At 35.6% G+C, this 16554-nt stretch overlaps 1 protein-coding gene across 2 annotated transcripts in view; it reads right to left on the bottom strand.

Annotated features, from left to right (window-relative positions):
• Window positions 1-16554, bottom strand: part of LOC149790231 (prolow-density lipoprotein receptor-related protein 1-like) — a 393476-nt gene that overhangs the window by 88375 nt on the left and 288547 nt on the right. For both annotated transcript variants that reach the window (XM_089972262.1, XM_089972261.1), the window contains exons 53-58: window positions 14507-14715; window positions 10906-11506; window positions 10245-10389; window positions 4755-4858; window positions 3947-4078; window positions 1764-1883 (exon numbers count right to left, since the gene is read on the bottom strand). In XM_089972262.1, coding sequence (XP_089828388.1) covers window positions 1764-1883; window positions 3947-4078; window positions 4755-4858; window positions 10245-10389; window positions 10906-11506; window positions 14507-14715 — 1311 coding nt within the window. The remainder of the gene's footprint in view (window positions 1-1763; window positions 1884-3946; window positions 4079-4754; window positions 4859-10244; window positions 10390-10905; window positions 11507-14506; window positions 14716-16554) is intronic.

Raw genomic sequence — 16554 nt, 5'->3', positions numbered from 1 at the left:
CACACCAAAATGAAGTTAACATTCCAAATATGGTCAAAATGCACTGATTTCTGGTGAAGTTATGCCGCAGAAACCAAAGCCAGGAGAAAGAGCAATAAGGGACATAACTCCTGTAAATGATGTTCTAAAACAAAATCAAATTCATACAGTATAAACCATGCCATACTGCTGAAATCCAAAAATTCTTTCATTAAACAATTTGGCAAGGCATTCTAATGGATGTTTCTATTCCTTATGAAAAATTTAAGTGATTTCTATGCAACTTTATTTTCAAGGTTTGTGTTTTTCGCCATTCTTTTCTACCAAAGATCTTCTACATGTTCTGACTAGTCTACTATTGAGAGTATTTCAGATGACATCTGTCGATGATATCTCATGATAAAGAAAGGTGTCATAAAATATCATATACTGATATTGTCAAGTTGGAAAACATGCACTTACTGCACTTACAAATAATGAAGTGTAATTGGAAACTGATGCAGAAATGGTAAACATGTTCAAAATGAAAAGTTTTCAATGTACATATACATTAATTACCTCCAGAACAATTTCACAAACTACAGTTCCAAACCCAATGCAGCATAATAGCTTCCAGCTATCTATCAAACTTCTGCAGTCCTTTGCTTTTCTTTTTCAATTTCATGTTGAGATGTCAATCATATCTCCCACCACAAGACATACTCAAATCATCAAGATGTTCCCCTTCCAGCTTTTTACCCAAGAATTCTGATTATCCCTTTTCCATAATTCTTGCTATTATTATATAAGTCTGTATTTTAAGGGCTATTTATGTAAGACTTGAGGTCAATGCATAAGGGATGGCAGGTCTCAGACACCCATGCAGCACCATTTTCATTTAAGATCAAAGCAACCATGTGATAAGTGTGTCATGTTGGATGGCAATCCTCCAGTATTTTAGCAAAATTAGAGATAACAAGCTTGTGGTAAGAACAATCGAAAACAGACCATCCCAGAAGCTAAACAATTAAATGCCTTCTAGTTCCTTTTGCAATCAATCAGATATTTTCATTCTTACTTAATTTCGCTGAATGGAGAAAGTCAGATTGCTGAGTGCATAAATGATTGTCCATTAGGTCTTTAATTCTGAGGTATGCATCAACCCCCCAAAAATCCTCCAAAACTGGTACTGCATGAAAAAAATGGATTCTCATTATGGATATTTCTCAAACAATATCTGAAATACATCAATGCATGGGTTCTTTTCTAACAAGGGTATGAACAGATGGTAAAAAAAACAATATATACCAATACAATAGACTTGTCAAATATTCATTTGCCCATGACATATGAACACATACATATTATTCATTTGCCAATGGCATATGAACAAATAAATATTAAATAATCATTTGCCCATGGCATATTAACACATACATGGTAAATATTCAGTTGCCAAAGGCACGAGCAAATACACATATTTTAATTTGCCCATGGCATGTGACACACATGTATTAAGTATTCATTTACCCAATGCATATGAACACAAACATATTATTCATCTGCCCATGGCATATGAAAAATACATATTAAATATTCATTTGCCCATGGCATAAGAACACATACATATTATATATTCATTTGCCCATGGTATATGAACACATACATATCAAATATTCATTTGCCCATGGTATCTGAACATGAACATATCAAATATTCATTTGCCCATGGAATATTAACACATACATATTATATATTCATTTGCCCATGGCACTTGAACACAAAGATGATTATCATATACTTACGACAATTCTTTTCATCTGCTCCATCCTTGCAGTCGGTCGCTCCATTGCACAGCTTGGTTTCCGAAATGCATATATTTTCTGTGGCACATTTGAATTGGTGGGACATGCATGTATAATTTTCTGTGGGTGAAAAACAAATGAAAGTAGAGGATAAACAATTAACATTTTTCTTTACTTCTTCATTATATTTAACTAATCAAGTACAATGCCTTTCACTGCCTATCTTCTTGTCCACAGTTTGTAGCCATGTAAAACAAATATTTAAATTTATAGTTAAAAAACATATTTGACATGATTAACACATATGTTAAGCATGTAATGTTGAACAGATATCACAACATAGGATATGTAAAAACGTGATAACATGCCCTATATATAATTTATGTTTATGTTAAATGTTATGTCATGTGACACGGTTTGCACATAATTTATCTAATAATAATATATAATTATTTGAATAATATATATAATAATTAATTATTATAATATCTTATGTTTCACACTGTATTTATGACTACTAACTGAAATGGCAACAGTTGTCTTATTGTATCAACAAGTATTCAAAGTGCAAAATATTTGTCTACACTGATGGTAGTGTGAAATTCAGTTATAAAACAGATGGAGTATACTTCCTTCTATAAGAAAAGTCCAAAGGATCACTCCAAACTGGTGAGAAATGGATGGTACCTGTAGACCTCTGCTAACAGCATGCTGGCCCGACATCAGTGCAAATAAAGACTAATGGGATTTGGCATTAATAGCTCTATCCAAGTGGATACCACTCTCATCTGAGTTCTGGTTCAGTGCTGTTCCCATAATATATAATTGGGACCCAGAGAAGGCACTTTTAACACAAGGTAGTCCCCCATTGATACGATGTAGAATTTTTCTTCTTCTAAACTCTTTGAGTAATCAAAGTATCTTGGAGCATGTTTTTTTTTTTAATCTTCCTTCCCTAGGTACCATGTATGTTTAAATAGAACAGTCCTTAGTACACAGAAAATGTTTTAGCTTTTTACTGCTAAAATGAGCCATCTTGTTGTTGCCGAGTTTAATTATAGTGGCGTGCACACAACTGTGCATGTGCCACTTTTTTCCGACTGCACCGCAGCCTGTTAGTTGTTCCTGGGGAAGAAAATGGTGCCACCTCCCCCGGGCTTTTATGGGTTCAAGGAACTCTGATAGTTTGGCCTCAATCTGTGGGTCCATAAAGGTCCCTTACAGTTGAATGGTTGGCTGTCATTAGTGCAAGGGATGGCTCGGAAATGGCCCTAGTTGCTTTTCTTTTCATATCGCTGGTTTCTTGTCGCATTTGCCTGGTGGTTTTTTTTTTTTTTTTTGTCAAAATGTTCTAAAAAGGGTGTGTGTTCTATGCTGTTTATAGAGGTTGTTAGTATAAATCATGTATGAAGAGAGATTTTCAAGGTTATTATGGTATTACTAGTTGAGGTGTTTAGGGTGTGCTTCCTACGTTATGTTATTTATAAGTTTTTAGATATTGCCTCTTTAAGTTATTTATTTATTAATGTTTATAGAGACTGAATGTTATTTACACTTTATTTAGCAAGAGACTGGAGTCCTAGCTGATTACACGGTTTCTTAAGGACATCTAGGACCGGAGTCCTAGCTGATTACTCAGTTCGTTAGGGACATTCCTCTTATGCGGTTTCCTTAGTTCTTGATAGGTGCTTCGTAAGTGAATTACTTATCAATATTTTTATAAAACTGAATGATGTGTTTTGGATTTTTTTGTAGGGGCATCTAAATTTATTTAGCTAGTTACTGGGTCTTTCGGTTTTGTGGGGATAGTAATTATATTTTGTTCCTAAGTCCTGCTGAGTCTATGAATTTATTTATATTTTTATATGCTGATTGTTTATTTTTATTAGAGTCCATAAGTAACTCTGGGTATGTGTGTGGTGATCCAATCTCTTTTTGGTTTTTGATAAATATTTTCCTAGCAGGTTGATATTTTGGGCATATACTGAATACGTGGTGTTGATCTTCGGTGGTGTGGCAGTTAAAGCAGTTAATGGTTGCTGGTTTGGGTCCTATAAACCTTCCAAAACTGCTTGCTCCATTTTTTAGCTCCAAAGGCCTGGGTTTGCAAGGATGCAGAAGTTCTGCTAATGTATTATGATTGGATAATGTGTTTGACGACGGAAAAACAATGTATAACTTACTACAGTTATCTTCATCAGATCCATCTTTGCAGTCTTTTATCCCATCACAGATCTGCATGGCTGGTAGGCAGTCATCCTGGCTTGTAGCATTCTTACACTGATACATTCCTGGTTGAAGGCAGTGATATTTGGCTGGAGCAGAGAAATGAGAAAATGAAATTATGAAACACTGGAAACAACAATTCTGAGAGTGTGAACATTTTTCCTTTTTGGTTCCAAATTTCATAAAATTAATGTATTTTAAAGGTGATATTCCATTTAAGAAAATTAAACACACATGGATCTCTCTAAGTTCAAACACATGATTTTGTTTGTTGGTTTGTTTTAACACCATTTCTTAACATATTATTAGCACATTTTGACGAGAAAATGGCACCAAAGTGCCTTTCTCACTGACGAACCGAGGGTGATCTGGTAGAGTACTGAACCTGTGACCTTAAAATTAGGAGTCCAATACTCTAACAACAGAGCTGCTGCAGCTCTCACACACTTCTGATGGAACACTATCTAAAGAACTTACCAATGCATATGAAAATAAAAACATGAAACTCAAATCTTAGATCATTTGTTGTTTTCTTAAAATGTCTATTACAAATATATAATGATTTTCATGGTATGAGCAACTTTACAAAAGTGAAGTAAACAACTGTGCTCACAAAATATGAACGCCCTGTCACCATGTCAAAAACCTAGCCAATAAACAGATAAACTGATGAAAAGACAGATGGACAAATAAAGGTTATACTTTGTCCCATAATAAATCATTCTGGTGGAGCTTAACAATGCTCCAAAATAATCCCATACTTACGACAGGAGGAAGGTTCATCCGAGCCATCTTCACAATCGGTATGGTTATCACATCTCCACCAGGATGGGATGCATTTGGAACTCTTTACACACAATATCTGGGAACTGAAAAAATTAATTTAACATCAATCCGACTCTGAAACAAACACAAAGGAGAATGACATTTAAGATGCAAAGTCTGACAAAGATGTTAACTATGGGTGCATTGCAAAAGTACAAAAACTGGCTCTGTTGGAACTTGCACAGTAGAACATTTGCTGAGAAAAGCACCAAAATTGGTATGTTGGTCTTTAGTAGTGTTGGAAATAGCACTATAATTACCTCTGTTGGGCTTTAAACAGTAGAACCTTTGTAAGGAAAAGCTCAGCAATTGACTACGATGGTCCTTAAACAGTAGAAATTGTGTCAGGAAAAGCTCAGCAATTGACTATGTTGGTCCTTAAACAGTAGAACCTGTGTCAGGAAAAGCTCAGCAATTGACTATGTTGGTCCTTAAACAGTAGAAATTGTGTCAGGAAAAGCTCAGCAATTGACTATGTTGGTCATTAAACAGTAGAAATTGTGTCAGGAAAAGCTCAGCAATTGACTATGTTGGTCCTTAAACAGTAGAACTTGTGTCAGGAAAAGCTCAGCAATTGACTATATGTTGGTCCTTAAACAGTAGAACTTGTGTCAGGAAAAGGTCAGCAATTGACTATATGTTGGTCCTTAAACAGTAGAACTTGTGTCAGGAAAAGCTCAGCAATAGACTATATGTTGGTCTTTAAACAGTAGAACTTGTGTCAGGAAAGCTCAGCAATTGACTATGTTGGTCCTTAAACAGTTGAACTTGTCTCAGGAAAAGCTCAGCAATTGACTATATGTTGGTCCTTAAACAGTAGAACTTGTGTCAGGAAAAGCTCAGCAATAGGCTATATGTTGGTCTTTAAACAGTAGAACTTGTGTCAGGAAAGCTCAGCAATTGACTATGTTGGTCCTTAAACAGTAGAACTTGTCTCAGGAAAAGCTCAGCAATTGACTATATGTTGGTCCTTAAACAGTAGAACTTGTGTCAGGAAAAGCTCAGCAATAGACTATATGTTGGTCTTTAAACAGTAGAACTTGTGTCAGGAAAGCTCAGCAATTGACTATGTTGGTCCTTAAACAGTAGAAATTGTGTCAGGAAAAGCTCAGCAATTGACTATATGTTGGTCTTTAAACAGTAGAACTTGTGTCTGGAAAAGCTCAGCAATTGACAATATGTTGGTCCTTAAACAGTAGAACTTGTGCCAGGAAAAGCTCAGCAATTGACTATATGTTGGTCCTTAAACAGTAGAAACTGTGTCAGGAAAAGCTCAGCAATTGACTATGTTGGTCCTTAAACAGCAGAAATTGTGTCAGGAAAAGCTCAGCAATTGACTATGTTGGTCCTTAAACAGTAGGAATTGTCTCAGGAAAAGCTCAGCAATTGACTATGTTGGTCCTTAAACAGTAGAATTTGTGTCAGGAAAAGCTCAGCAATTGACTATGTTGGTCCTTAAACAGTAGAACTTGTGTCAGGAAAGCTCAGCAATTGACTATATGTTGGTCTTTAAACAGTAGAACTTGTGTCAGGAAAGCTCAGCAACTGACTATGTTGGTCCTTAAACAGTAGAAATTGTGTCAGGAAAAGCTCAGCAATTGACTATATGTTGGTCTTTAAACAGTAGAACTTGTGTCAGGAAAAGCTCAGCAATTGACTATGTTGGTCCTTAAACAGTAGAACTTGTGTCAGGAAAAGCTCAGCAACTGACTATATGTTGGTCCTTAAATAGTAGAACTTGTGTCAGGAAAAGCTCAGCAATTGACTATGTTGGTCCTTAAACAGTAGAACTTGTGTCAGGAAAAGCTCAGCAACTGACTATATGTTGGTCCTTAAATAGCAGAACTTGTGTCAGGAAAAGCTCAGTAATTGACTATGTTGGTCCTTAAACAGTAGAACTTATGTCAGAAAAAGCTCAGTAATTGACTATGTTGGTCCTTAAACAGTAGAAACTGTGTCAGGAAAAGCTCAGCAATTGACTATGTTGGTCCTTAAACAGTAGAACTTGTGTCAGGAAAAGCTCAGCAATTGACTATGTTGGTCCTTAAACAGTAGAACTAGTGTCAGGAAAAGCTCAATGTTGGTCCTTAAACAGTAGAACTTGTGTCAGGAAAAGCTCAGCAATTGATTAAGTTGGTCCTTAAACAGTAGAAATTGTGTCAGGAAAAGCTTAGTAATTGACTATATGTTGGTCCTTAAACAGTAGAACTTGTGTCAGGAAAAGCTCAGCAATTGACTATGCTGGTCCTTAAACAGTAGAAATTGTGTCAGGAAAAGCTCAGTAATTGACTATGTTGGTCCTTAAACAGTACAACCTGTGTCAGGAAAAGCTCAGTAATTGACTATATGTTGGTCCTTAAACAGTAGAACTTGTGTCAGGAAAAGCTCAGCAATCGACTATGTTGGTCCTTATACAGTAGAAATTGTGTCAGGAAAAGCTCAGCAATTGACTATGTTGGTCCTTAAACAGTAGAACTTGTGTCAGGAAAAGGTCAGCAATTGACTATATGTTGGTCCTTAAACAGTAGAACTTGTGTCAGGAAAAGCTCAGCAATTGACTATGCTGGTCCTTAAACAGTAGAAATTGTGTCAGGAAAAGCTCAGTAATTGACTATGTTGGTCCTTAAACAGTACAACCTGTGTCAGGAAAAGCTCAGTAACTGACTATATGTTGGTCCTTAAACAGTAGAACTTGTGTCAGAAAAAGCTCAGTAATTGACTATGTTGGTCCTTAAACAGTAGAACTTGTGTCAGGAAAAGCTCAGTAATTGACTATGTTGGTCCTTAAACAGTAGAAATTGTGTCAGGAAAAGCTCAGCAATTGACTATGTTGGTCCTTGACAGTAGAACTTGTGTCAGGAAAAGCTCAGCAATTGACTATGTTGGTCCTTAAACAGTAGAACTTGTGTCAGGAAAGCTCAGCAATTGACTATATGTTGGTCTTTAAACAGCAGAACTTGTGTCAGGAAAAGCTCAGCAATTGATTAAGTTGGTCCTTAAACAGTAGAAATTGTGTCAGGAAAAGCTTAGTAATTGACTATGTTGGTCCTTAAACAGTAGAACTTGTGTCAGAAAAAGCTCAGCAACTGACTATATGTTGGTCCTTAAACAGTAGAACTTGTGTCAGGAAAAGCTCAGCAATTGACTATGTTGGTCCTTAAACAGTAGAAATTGTCAGGAAAAGCTCAGTAATTGACTATGTTGTTCCTTAAACAGTAGAACTTGTGTCAGGAAAAGCACTACACTTGGTTATGCTAGGCCTTGAATAGTGAAACTTTTGTTTAGAAATACAATCAGCTTTGCTGACCCTTAAACAGCACAACTTGTGTTGAGAAACAGCACTACAGCTGGCTCTTTTGGAACTAGAACAGTAGAACTTGTGTTGAGAAAAGCACTACATTTGGCTTTGTTGACCCTGTCAGCAGCAGAACTTGTGTGAAGAAACAGCAGTACAACTGAATCTGCTGGACCTTAAAAATCAGACCTTGTGTCAAGAAACAGCAGTACAACTGAATCTGTTGGGCCTTAAAAATCAGACCTTGAGTCAAGAAACAGCAGTACAACTAAATCTGTTGAGCCTTAAAAATCAGAACTTGTGTGCCTTTGTGGAGCAATTGCTCCTCTAAACAATGATGTGGCAAGCTTGAAATTCAACCCTTTCCAGGAATCATCGACAGTTAAAGCAAAGTCAGATAAGATGATCAACAAGGGCTGTAAACTCTTTCCATAATGCAGCAGGTAAGACAAAACTCATAAAAGATATTCTAAGTCAAAGAAATAATGTTCACAGTATATTGCATCAGTGTATGTTGAAATGTCCCTGCACTATGGTTATTACAAGCAATAATTAATATAAAAAATATGAAGTTGAAAAGGGTCATAACTCAAAATGGTGAAGATGAAACAAAACCGATATTAAAAAAATGCATCGAGATATACAAATCTTTTTATTTAACTCCACCACAAGGTGTTGAATAATGAGCCATGCTGATTGCAAACAACATTCCACATTTCCATGTTTAGACAAGAATTTGCTCAACAAGGAGCACAATTCCTTCCAAACTGGCAGACAAAACTAAACCCATAAATGGCACAAGACAATATTCATACAAAATTTGCTAAAGAAAAGTTCTTAATTTGCACTGGTTACACGAAGCTCACTATACAAAACCCATAAAAGGCAATAAAAGTCTACGAGACAATGTACACACCAAAATAAACCAAAAACACATTCAATGGTTCCCGAGTTATGCTTTCCCTAATCACAAGGATTTGATGTAGTGGATACTTAAAATTTATGGACAAGGGGCAACAACTCACAAATAGACCTGAAATGATAAAGCCCTTAACTGGCACATCTACATATAACATGCAGCACAAAAAGCATACAATTATGAGAAAGACTACATTGAATTATGGAATTTTGTGGATGACAGCATAGAACTATGTGGAAGACTGAACTGAATTATTAAATTTTGCAAACAACAGCATAGAATTACATGGAAGACTACAATGAATTATGTGGAAGACTACAGCATAGAATTACATGGGAGACTACAATGAATTATGTGGAAGAAGCATTTAATTATGTGGAACAGCTGCAGAGGTTTTGTAGTTACAAGAAGTTTGAAGAAAAGGACAGACTAATGGACATGCAGTCCTACTATACGACTACTAAATCTGGATACAGGGTTATAATGAATTAATTTGATATCAATCAGACTCTGAAACCAAAGCAAACCGATGAGAACATTTCTGGACATCTAATAGGTATGAAAAATTACAATGATTTCAGAGACACTGTTAACAGTCTCTAGTGAAAGCTTAAATTGGCAAACATCCTGGACAAAAGTGACCATCTAGTGGGGCATCATGGGGAATTCGTCCACAAGAGTTACTTCCCTTCATCTATGTAATGTATAGATGGAAAAGTAGGGTGTTTTTTCTTTCAGGAAGGACTGGATTTGCAGGTAGTGGAGATTATTTCCAGATGTTAATGTTATTGGATAATGTATCTGACTTAGAATTATGTGTGAAATTATAAAGATCAGTTTACCACAACATAAAGCTTATGTAACCAATACAATGCAGGTCATAAAAGTGCAACAGATTTCCCAAGGTTTTCGTATACTTTTCACTGTCTTTTTTATTTCCTTTTCATGGAATCTTTTTGCCACTATTTAAATTACAAGAATTTGCCTCTTAAAATCATATAAGAAAAACAGAGTTCATAATCCAATGATATAGTTAGGCAACAAGTAACATCATACCAATAACAAAATACCAATATTAAGATAATGTAATGATCGCATCATTGCAAGCTGCACTGTAAGTTTTTATTTAACAAAAGTGGACATCCTTAAATTCACAGCCTGTAACCACCACTAAATCCATGATAATAAGTACTAAATGATCTAACTTTATACGTACCTGGTACAGTTTGAGCTACATGATCTACCATCTATGAGGTTGTGGTTTTCTGGGCATGCACACACTGCCTGTACACCACTGCCATGACTGGGAGGGCGCAGTAAACACAAATGAGTACAGTTTTTCTTCTCACAAGGGCTATTAACTGCAAATAACAAATCCAAATCCCTAATTATAACATGGTAGTCAAGGTTCACAACTCCATATCACACAATGTACTGAAATGCAGCATAGCAATTGATAAATTATTTTATGCAAGCATGCATGCAGGTATTGAAAATCTATGTGATAACTATGTTCTTTGCACTGATAGTTCAATATCCATCGATATCAAGTCTCTTGCCAGTACGCTTCTCATTGCATTTAAATGCCAATTTTATTGTTTTACAAGGATATACAATCTGACCGGTCTCTTGCACTGAGACTGCATTTATATTCAAGTGAAAACAAAATTTGTGACATGCATGGAGAGATGGACACAGATAACACAATAACCCTCTCCACAGATGTCAATTAACATAAAAATCTGACCTTTGTGTCTGTTAAAAGTGAATTTTGACTGTTAACATGACGACCTACCGCATCATATATTGCACAAAGTCAGCAAAGTCCGATGAGAATATATAGCATAGAGGATTATGAGTTGTGTAAAAGTACTTACATTGTTCCTGCCGTGTGTGGTGATACACAACTATATCCATTGGTCTGTGTATAAGGGTTGCCAGTTTCGTTCGATCTTCTCCAGAAAACTTGTTCACTTGGTATATGCTCTTTGTTTCCCAATCAGTCCAAAAGATTTTATTAATGAATGTTGTCATGGCAAAGATATGTGGCAGATCCTTGCGCATTATAACATGTCGATTTGATCCATCCAGATCTGCCATGGCCATGTAGTCATAATATGCATCGGCCCAAAATATTTTTTCAGTCACATAATCAATTGTTAATGCATTTGGCCAAGCAATCTCATCCTGGATTATCTTTAATTTTGATGATCCATCCATTGCAACTCGGCTAATGTGGGGTTTGTCACCCCAGTCTGTCAAAAACATATATCCTTTAGCTGGGAAGACCTGCAGAGCTCGAGGTTCCCTAAGGAATTCAGGGTCATTGATGAGAATTTTACGAAACCTGCCATCAAGTTTGGAGACTTCAACAGTGTCTGTATTTCGATCACACCAATAAAGGTTTCTGCCAATCCAATCAACAGCTATACCATCTGGATTTCGTACTGTTGTGCTGTGCAGTGTTTCAATGCAATTCTGAAATAATACGTCAAAAGTTGTTGAACAAGCTAGAGCGTATAGGAATTCATATATCAAGATAGTTTCATATGATATAGTTATTTATGTGCTTTTCAATGTTCTAGAGCAGTAATCATATTTAGATTTTGTCCCTGAACAAACCTTTAGTGTATTATAGTCTGACTCTACATCCCTGTTTGTTTGTACCCCCCTAACGATTTAAAAAATGAGAATGTTTAATGTGATAAAATGTGCACAGAACTAAGTCAATTGAATCACTGATTTATAATTTCTAACCTGACTGTGACCAGAATGGCACTAATGCTGGCATCGCCTGCACCATTTCATGCTTAATGGACTTTCCATACTAACACAGTGCCCTATTGTGTACACTATAGGCTAGTTTATTTCCATCAGACAACATAATGACGTAGTTCATCCTGTTTGGTAACTGCTGAATAATTGTGTAAATTACATAACGTTGAGAATTTGGAATTATATCCCTCTGCATATATGGACATAGAAATTAAACCTCTTGTTAAATCCACAAGAAAAGCAAATTTGTAGTTGTCATTATTTTCTTTTGCTTCATTCGACATTGTAAATAACGGAAGCAGACGACTTATGTATGTACATATGTAGTCATGATACACCCCTTTGCTGAAAATGGACTTGTCCAGAAACTGGAAATGGATCCGAGCATGTCTGTCTATTACACTGAAAACTTCCGTTAAGCATGAAACGTGCATAGAATGACGGTGTTATGGCCACTCTATTCACTCAGGTTAGAAACTATAAATCAATGAATAAATTGACCAAGTTTCTTGCACTTTTTATCACATTAAAGGTTTCCATTATTTAAATAGGTAGGGGGGTACAAACAAACAGGTTTGTATTATCAGACTATAGTTAAATATTTTAGGTTTTGTTTATGGTTCTACCCAACCTTCCTGCCAATCCATGTGTAATGAAACCAAAGCAAAATATACGTAAATGCAAGTCTTAACGATTTTGTGTTATCTGTGTACCAGTTTTTAAATACTATATTATTTCCCTTATGTTACTTTTGATTTATTTCAAAAAGACAAATCAATGGAGTGAGATTCAAAATACTGGGGTGAGGGGTGGTGGGGTGGCACTACACTGTTTGTAAGCCTACATTTTTTTAATGAACTGGCATCTTATTTTTCTTAAATCAAGATTCTCAGTACATGCAGCAGTTCTAAAATTGAAAATTAGAAATTACAGTTTATAATGCACTGATAAAATGAAAATATCGTAAACAATATATGCCTTTATACATCACAAGCTTTTAAACCATTTAGATGTCATCGTCATACCATATAAATGTCACAGACAATCTCTACCATTATATACTACATACCTTTAAACCACTCAAATATCAGCATTTTACAATCAGTCCCTCACAGACAATCCTGGTCCGTATATACTGTGTGCTTATAAACCATTCAGATGTCAGCATTACACAACCAATCTGCCACTGACAATCCTGACGATTGTACACTATATGCCTTATGTCCATTCAGATGTCAGCATTACACAACCAATCTGCCACAGACAATCCTGACCACTGTACACTATGCCTTATGTCCATTCATATTCAGCATTACACAACCAATCTGCCACAGACAATCCTGACCACTGTACACTATGCCTTATGTCCATTCATATTCAGCATTACACAACCAATCTGCCTCAGACAATCCTGACCACTGTACACTATATGCCTTATGTCCATTTATATTCAGCATTACACAACCAATCTGTCACAGACAATCCTGACCACTGTACACTATGCCTTATGTCCATTCACATTCAGCATTACACAACCAATCTGCCACAGACAATCCTGACCACTGTACACTATATGCCTTATGTCCATTCAGCTGTCAGCATTACACAACCAATCTGCCAGACAATCCTGACCACTGTACACCATATGCCTTATGTCCATTCAGCTGTCAGCATTACACAACCAATCTGCCACAGACAATCCTGACCATTGTACACTATATGCATTATGTCCATTCAGCTGTCAGCATTACACAACCAATCTGCCAGACAATCCTTACCACTGTACACTATATGCCTTACGTCCATTCAGATGTCAGCATTATTTCCATTCTGGAGCAACTAGACCCTGGGATGAATGTGTGAATACAGTTTCATGGCGATCCTCCAAGTAGTTTATGAGTAACAAATTTGAGCTAATGTGCAGACCAATGACGGAAGCTGTTCTGGTCGATGACAAACAGCTCAAATCTGCTGTTTCAGTATGGTAATTACTTGTTTTGGATGACGTCAGCATTACACATCAACGATGTAAAAACCCAAATGTTACGCAGACAACATCTAATTTCACCATGTACTCATTGTAAAAACAAAAATTAACTGGCTGTTATACAAACAACAAGAATCTAATTTAGTCCTATATACAGAGGTAACAGTCACTGAAAGATGTTACACAAACAACAAAGAGTAGGATTCATCCTATATACAGTGCAAACAAAACCAAATTCTGATTTTGTCATACATACTGTGCAAATATGGTCATAAACTGTGCATATAAAAACAACAAAGGACTCTGATTTCATCATCTGTACAAAGTGCAAACTGTCATTAACTGGTGGTTATAAATACAATGATTCTGATTTAATCATATAGGCACTGAGTAGTCATTGATTTGTTCTTATGCATACAACAATATATATATATATATATATATATATATATATATATATATATATATATATATATATATATATATATATATATATGCGCAGAGCAAAATATAGTCATTAATTGGCTCACACTAAGGAAAAATAAATTAATGAACAAACTTGCCCAACCTTTTCTGATGTTAATTACTTTTTGGTCCCAAACATGCTGAACACCCATAATGATAACTATTACATGAGGAAAAGATGGTATAAATTGGTCAACTTGTTAGTGTGTGCGAGTATGAGTGTCTGCCTGTGTGTGACCATGGATATTTACCTTTGTTATGGTATTGGTACAGTTAAAGTTGCGTCGGTTTATGGAGCTGAACTGACTGGTAATGTCAGACCAATAAAGCTGCTTCTCTTGGTAATCATAGTCAATAGCTACGGAGTGGTTTAGATGGTCAAGAAGTAATTCCACAGTACCATCCAGGTAAATTTTTCGAATGTAGTAACGATTGGAAACCAGCAGAAATGGCTGTTCCTCTGCAACATTAAAAAGACATTATTATTTTGACATTTCACAATACTGATATTACATATAATGTATCAGAATGTCACACAATGAATCAACCTAATGTCCAAGTCACTCAAATGTCACAGAGTGAATCAACCTAATGTCCAAGACATTTAAATGTCACACAGTGAATCAACCTTATGTCCATGTCACTCAAATGTCACACAGTGAATGAAGAAAACATCCAAGACATTTAAATGTCACACAATGACTCAACCTAATGTCCAAGTCACTCAAATGTCACACAGTGAATTAAGAAAACGTCCAAGACATTTAAATGTCACACAATGACTCAACCTTATGTCCAAGTCACTCAAATGTCACAGAGTGAATGAACAAAATGTCCAAGACATTTAAATGTCTAACAGTGAATCAACGTAATTTCCGAGACACTTAAAAGTCACCATTTAAATCAATATAATGTCCAAGGCATTTAAATGTCACACAATGAATCAACATAATCTCCAAAAAACTTAAATGTCACACAGTTGATCAACATAATGTCCAAGCATCTAAATGTCACACAATGAATCAAATTAAATGTAATGTCAAGGCACTTAAATGTCACACAGTGTATCAATATAATGTCCAAGGCACAAACATGTCACACAATGAATCAAAATAATGTACAAGATATTTAAATGTCACACAATGAGTCAACATAATGTACAAGGCATTTAAATGTCACACAATGAATCAACATAATCTCCAAGGAACTTAAATGTCATACAGTGAATCAATATAATGTACAAGGCACAAATATGTCACACAATGAATCAACATAATGTACAAGGCATTTAAATGTCACACAATGAATCAACATAATCTCCAAGGAACTTAAATGTTACACAGTGAATCAATATAATGTACAAGGCACAAACATGTCACACAAATGAATCAACATAATGTACAAGGCATTTAAATGTCACACAGTGAATCAATATAATGTCCAAGACACAAACATGTCACACAAATGAATCAACATAATGTCAAGGCACTTAAATGTTACACAGTGAATCAACATAATATACAAGACACATAAATGTCACACAGTTGATTATCATAATGTCCAAGGCATCTAAATGTCACACATTGAATCAATATAATGACAAGTTATTTAAATGTCACAGTGAATCAATATAATGTCCAAGGCACAAACATGTCACACATTTAATCAACATAATCTCCAAGCAGACTTGCCAATCCTGATGAGTCTGTCTCAGTAAGGCAGTTGATTGTTTCTGTAAGATTGACCAGTTTTCAGTAAGGTGTAACAAAATATCAATAACTGCTATTGTAAAGCTGGAAAACATAATTAAAAGTTCAACACATCGACAACAAACATTATGTTCAACTGAAAAGTTTGTAATGTATGCGTAGACTTTATTTACCACTAGAAGAGGTGAGCAAACTCTAGTTCCAAACCCTAAACAGCTCAATGGCTTGTTGCTATCTCTCAACTTCACATAATTCTTGGAATTTCTTTTCCATTTCACATGACGAATGACAATCATATCTCAAGCCACGGACATACTCCAATTGGCATGTGATGTCCAATAAATATAATTGTGTCCTTTCCAGCTTTTATTCACAAGAATCTGAATACTCCTTTTTATTCTTCTGTGTTGATTATTAACACTTTTCAAGAAGCTTATTTTCCTTTTCATCTTAAACACACATCACTTTCTGGATGCCATTTTCAAAAATTATATAATCAACAGTCTGATCAAGCAGAATGCTTCGCATAAACAAATAGGTGCAGTTTAAAGTGTCTGGAGTGTTGCTGTAAAATTAGTCTGGTTCCCTGA

This window comes from Sinohyriopsis cumingii, chromosome 10 (genome assembly GCF_028554795.1).
Source record: "Sinohyriopsis cumingii isolate HCF-2022 chromosome 10, ASM2855479v2, whole genome shotgun sequence".
Taxonomy (NCBI): domain Eukaryota; kingdom Metazoa; phylum Mollusca; class Bivalvia; order Unionida; family Unionidae; genus Sinohyriopsis; species Sinohyriopsis cumingii.
This window is presented reverse-complemented; position numbering and strand designations above follow the sequence as displayed.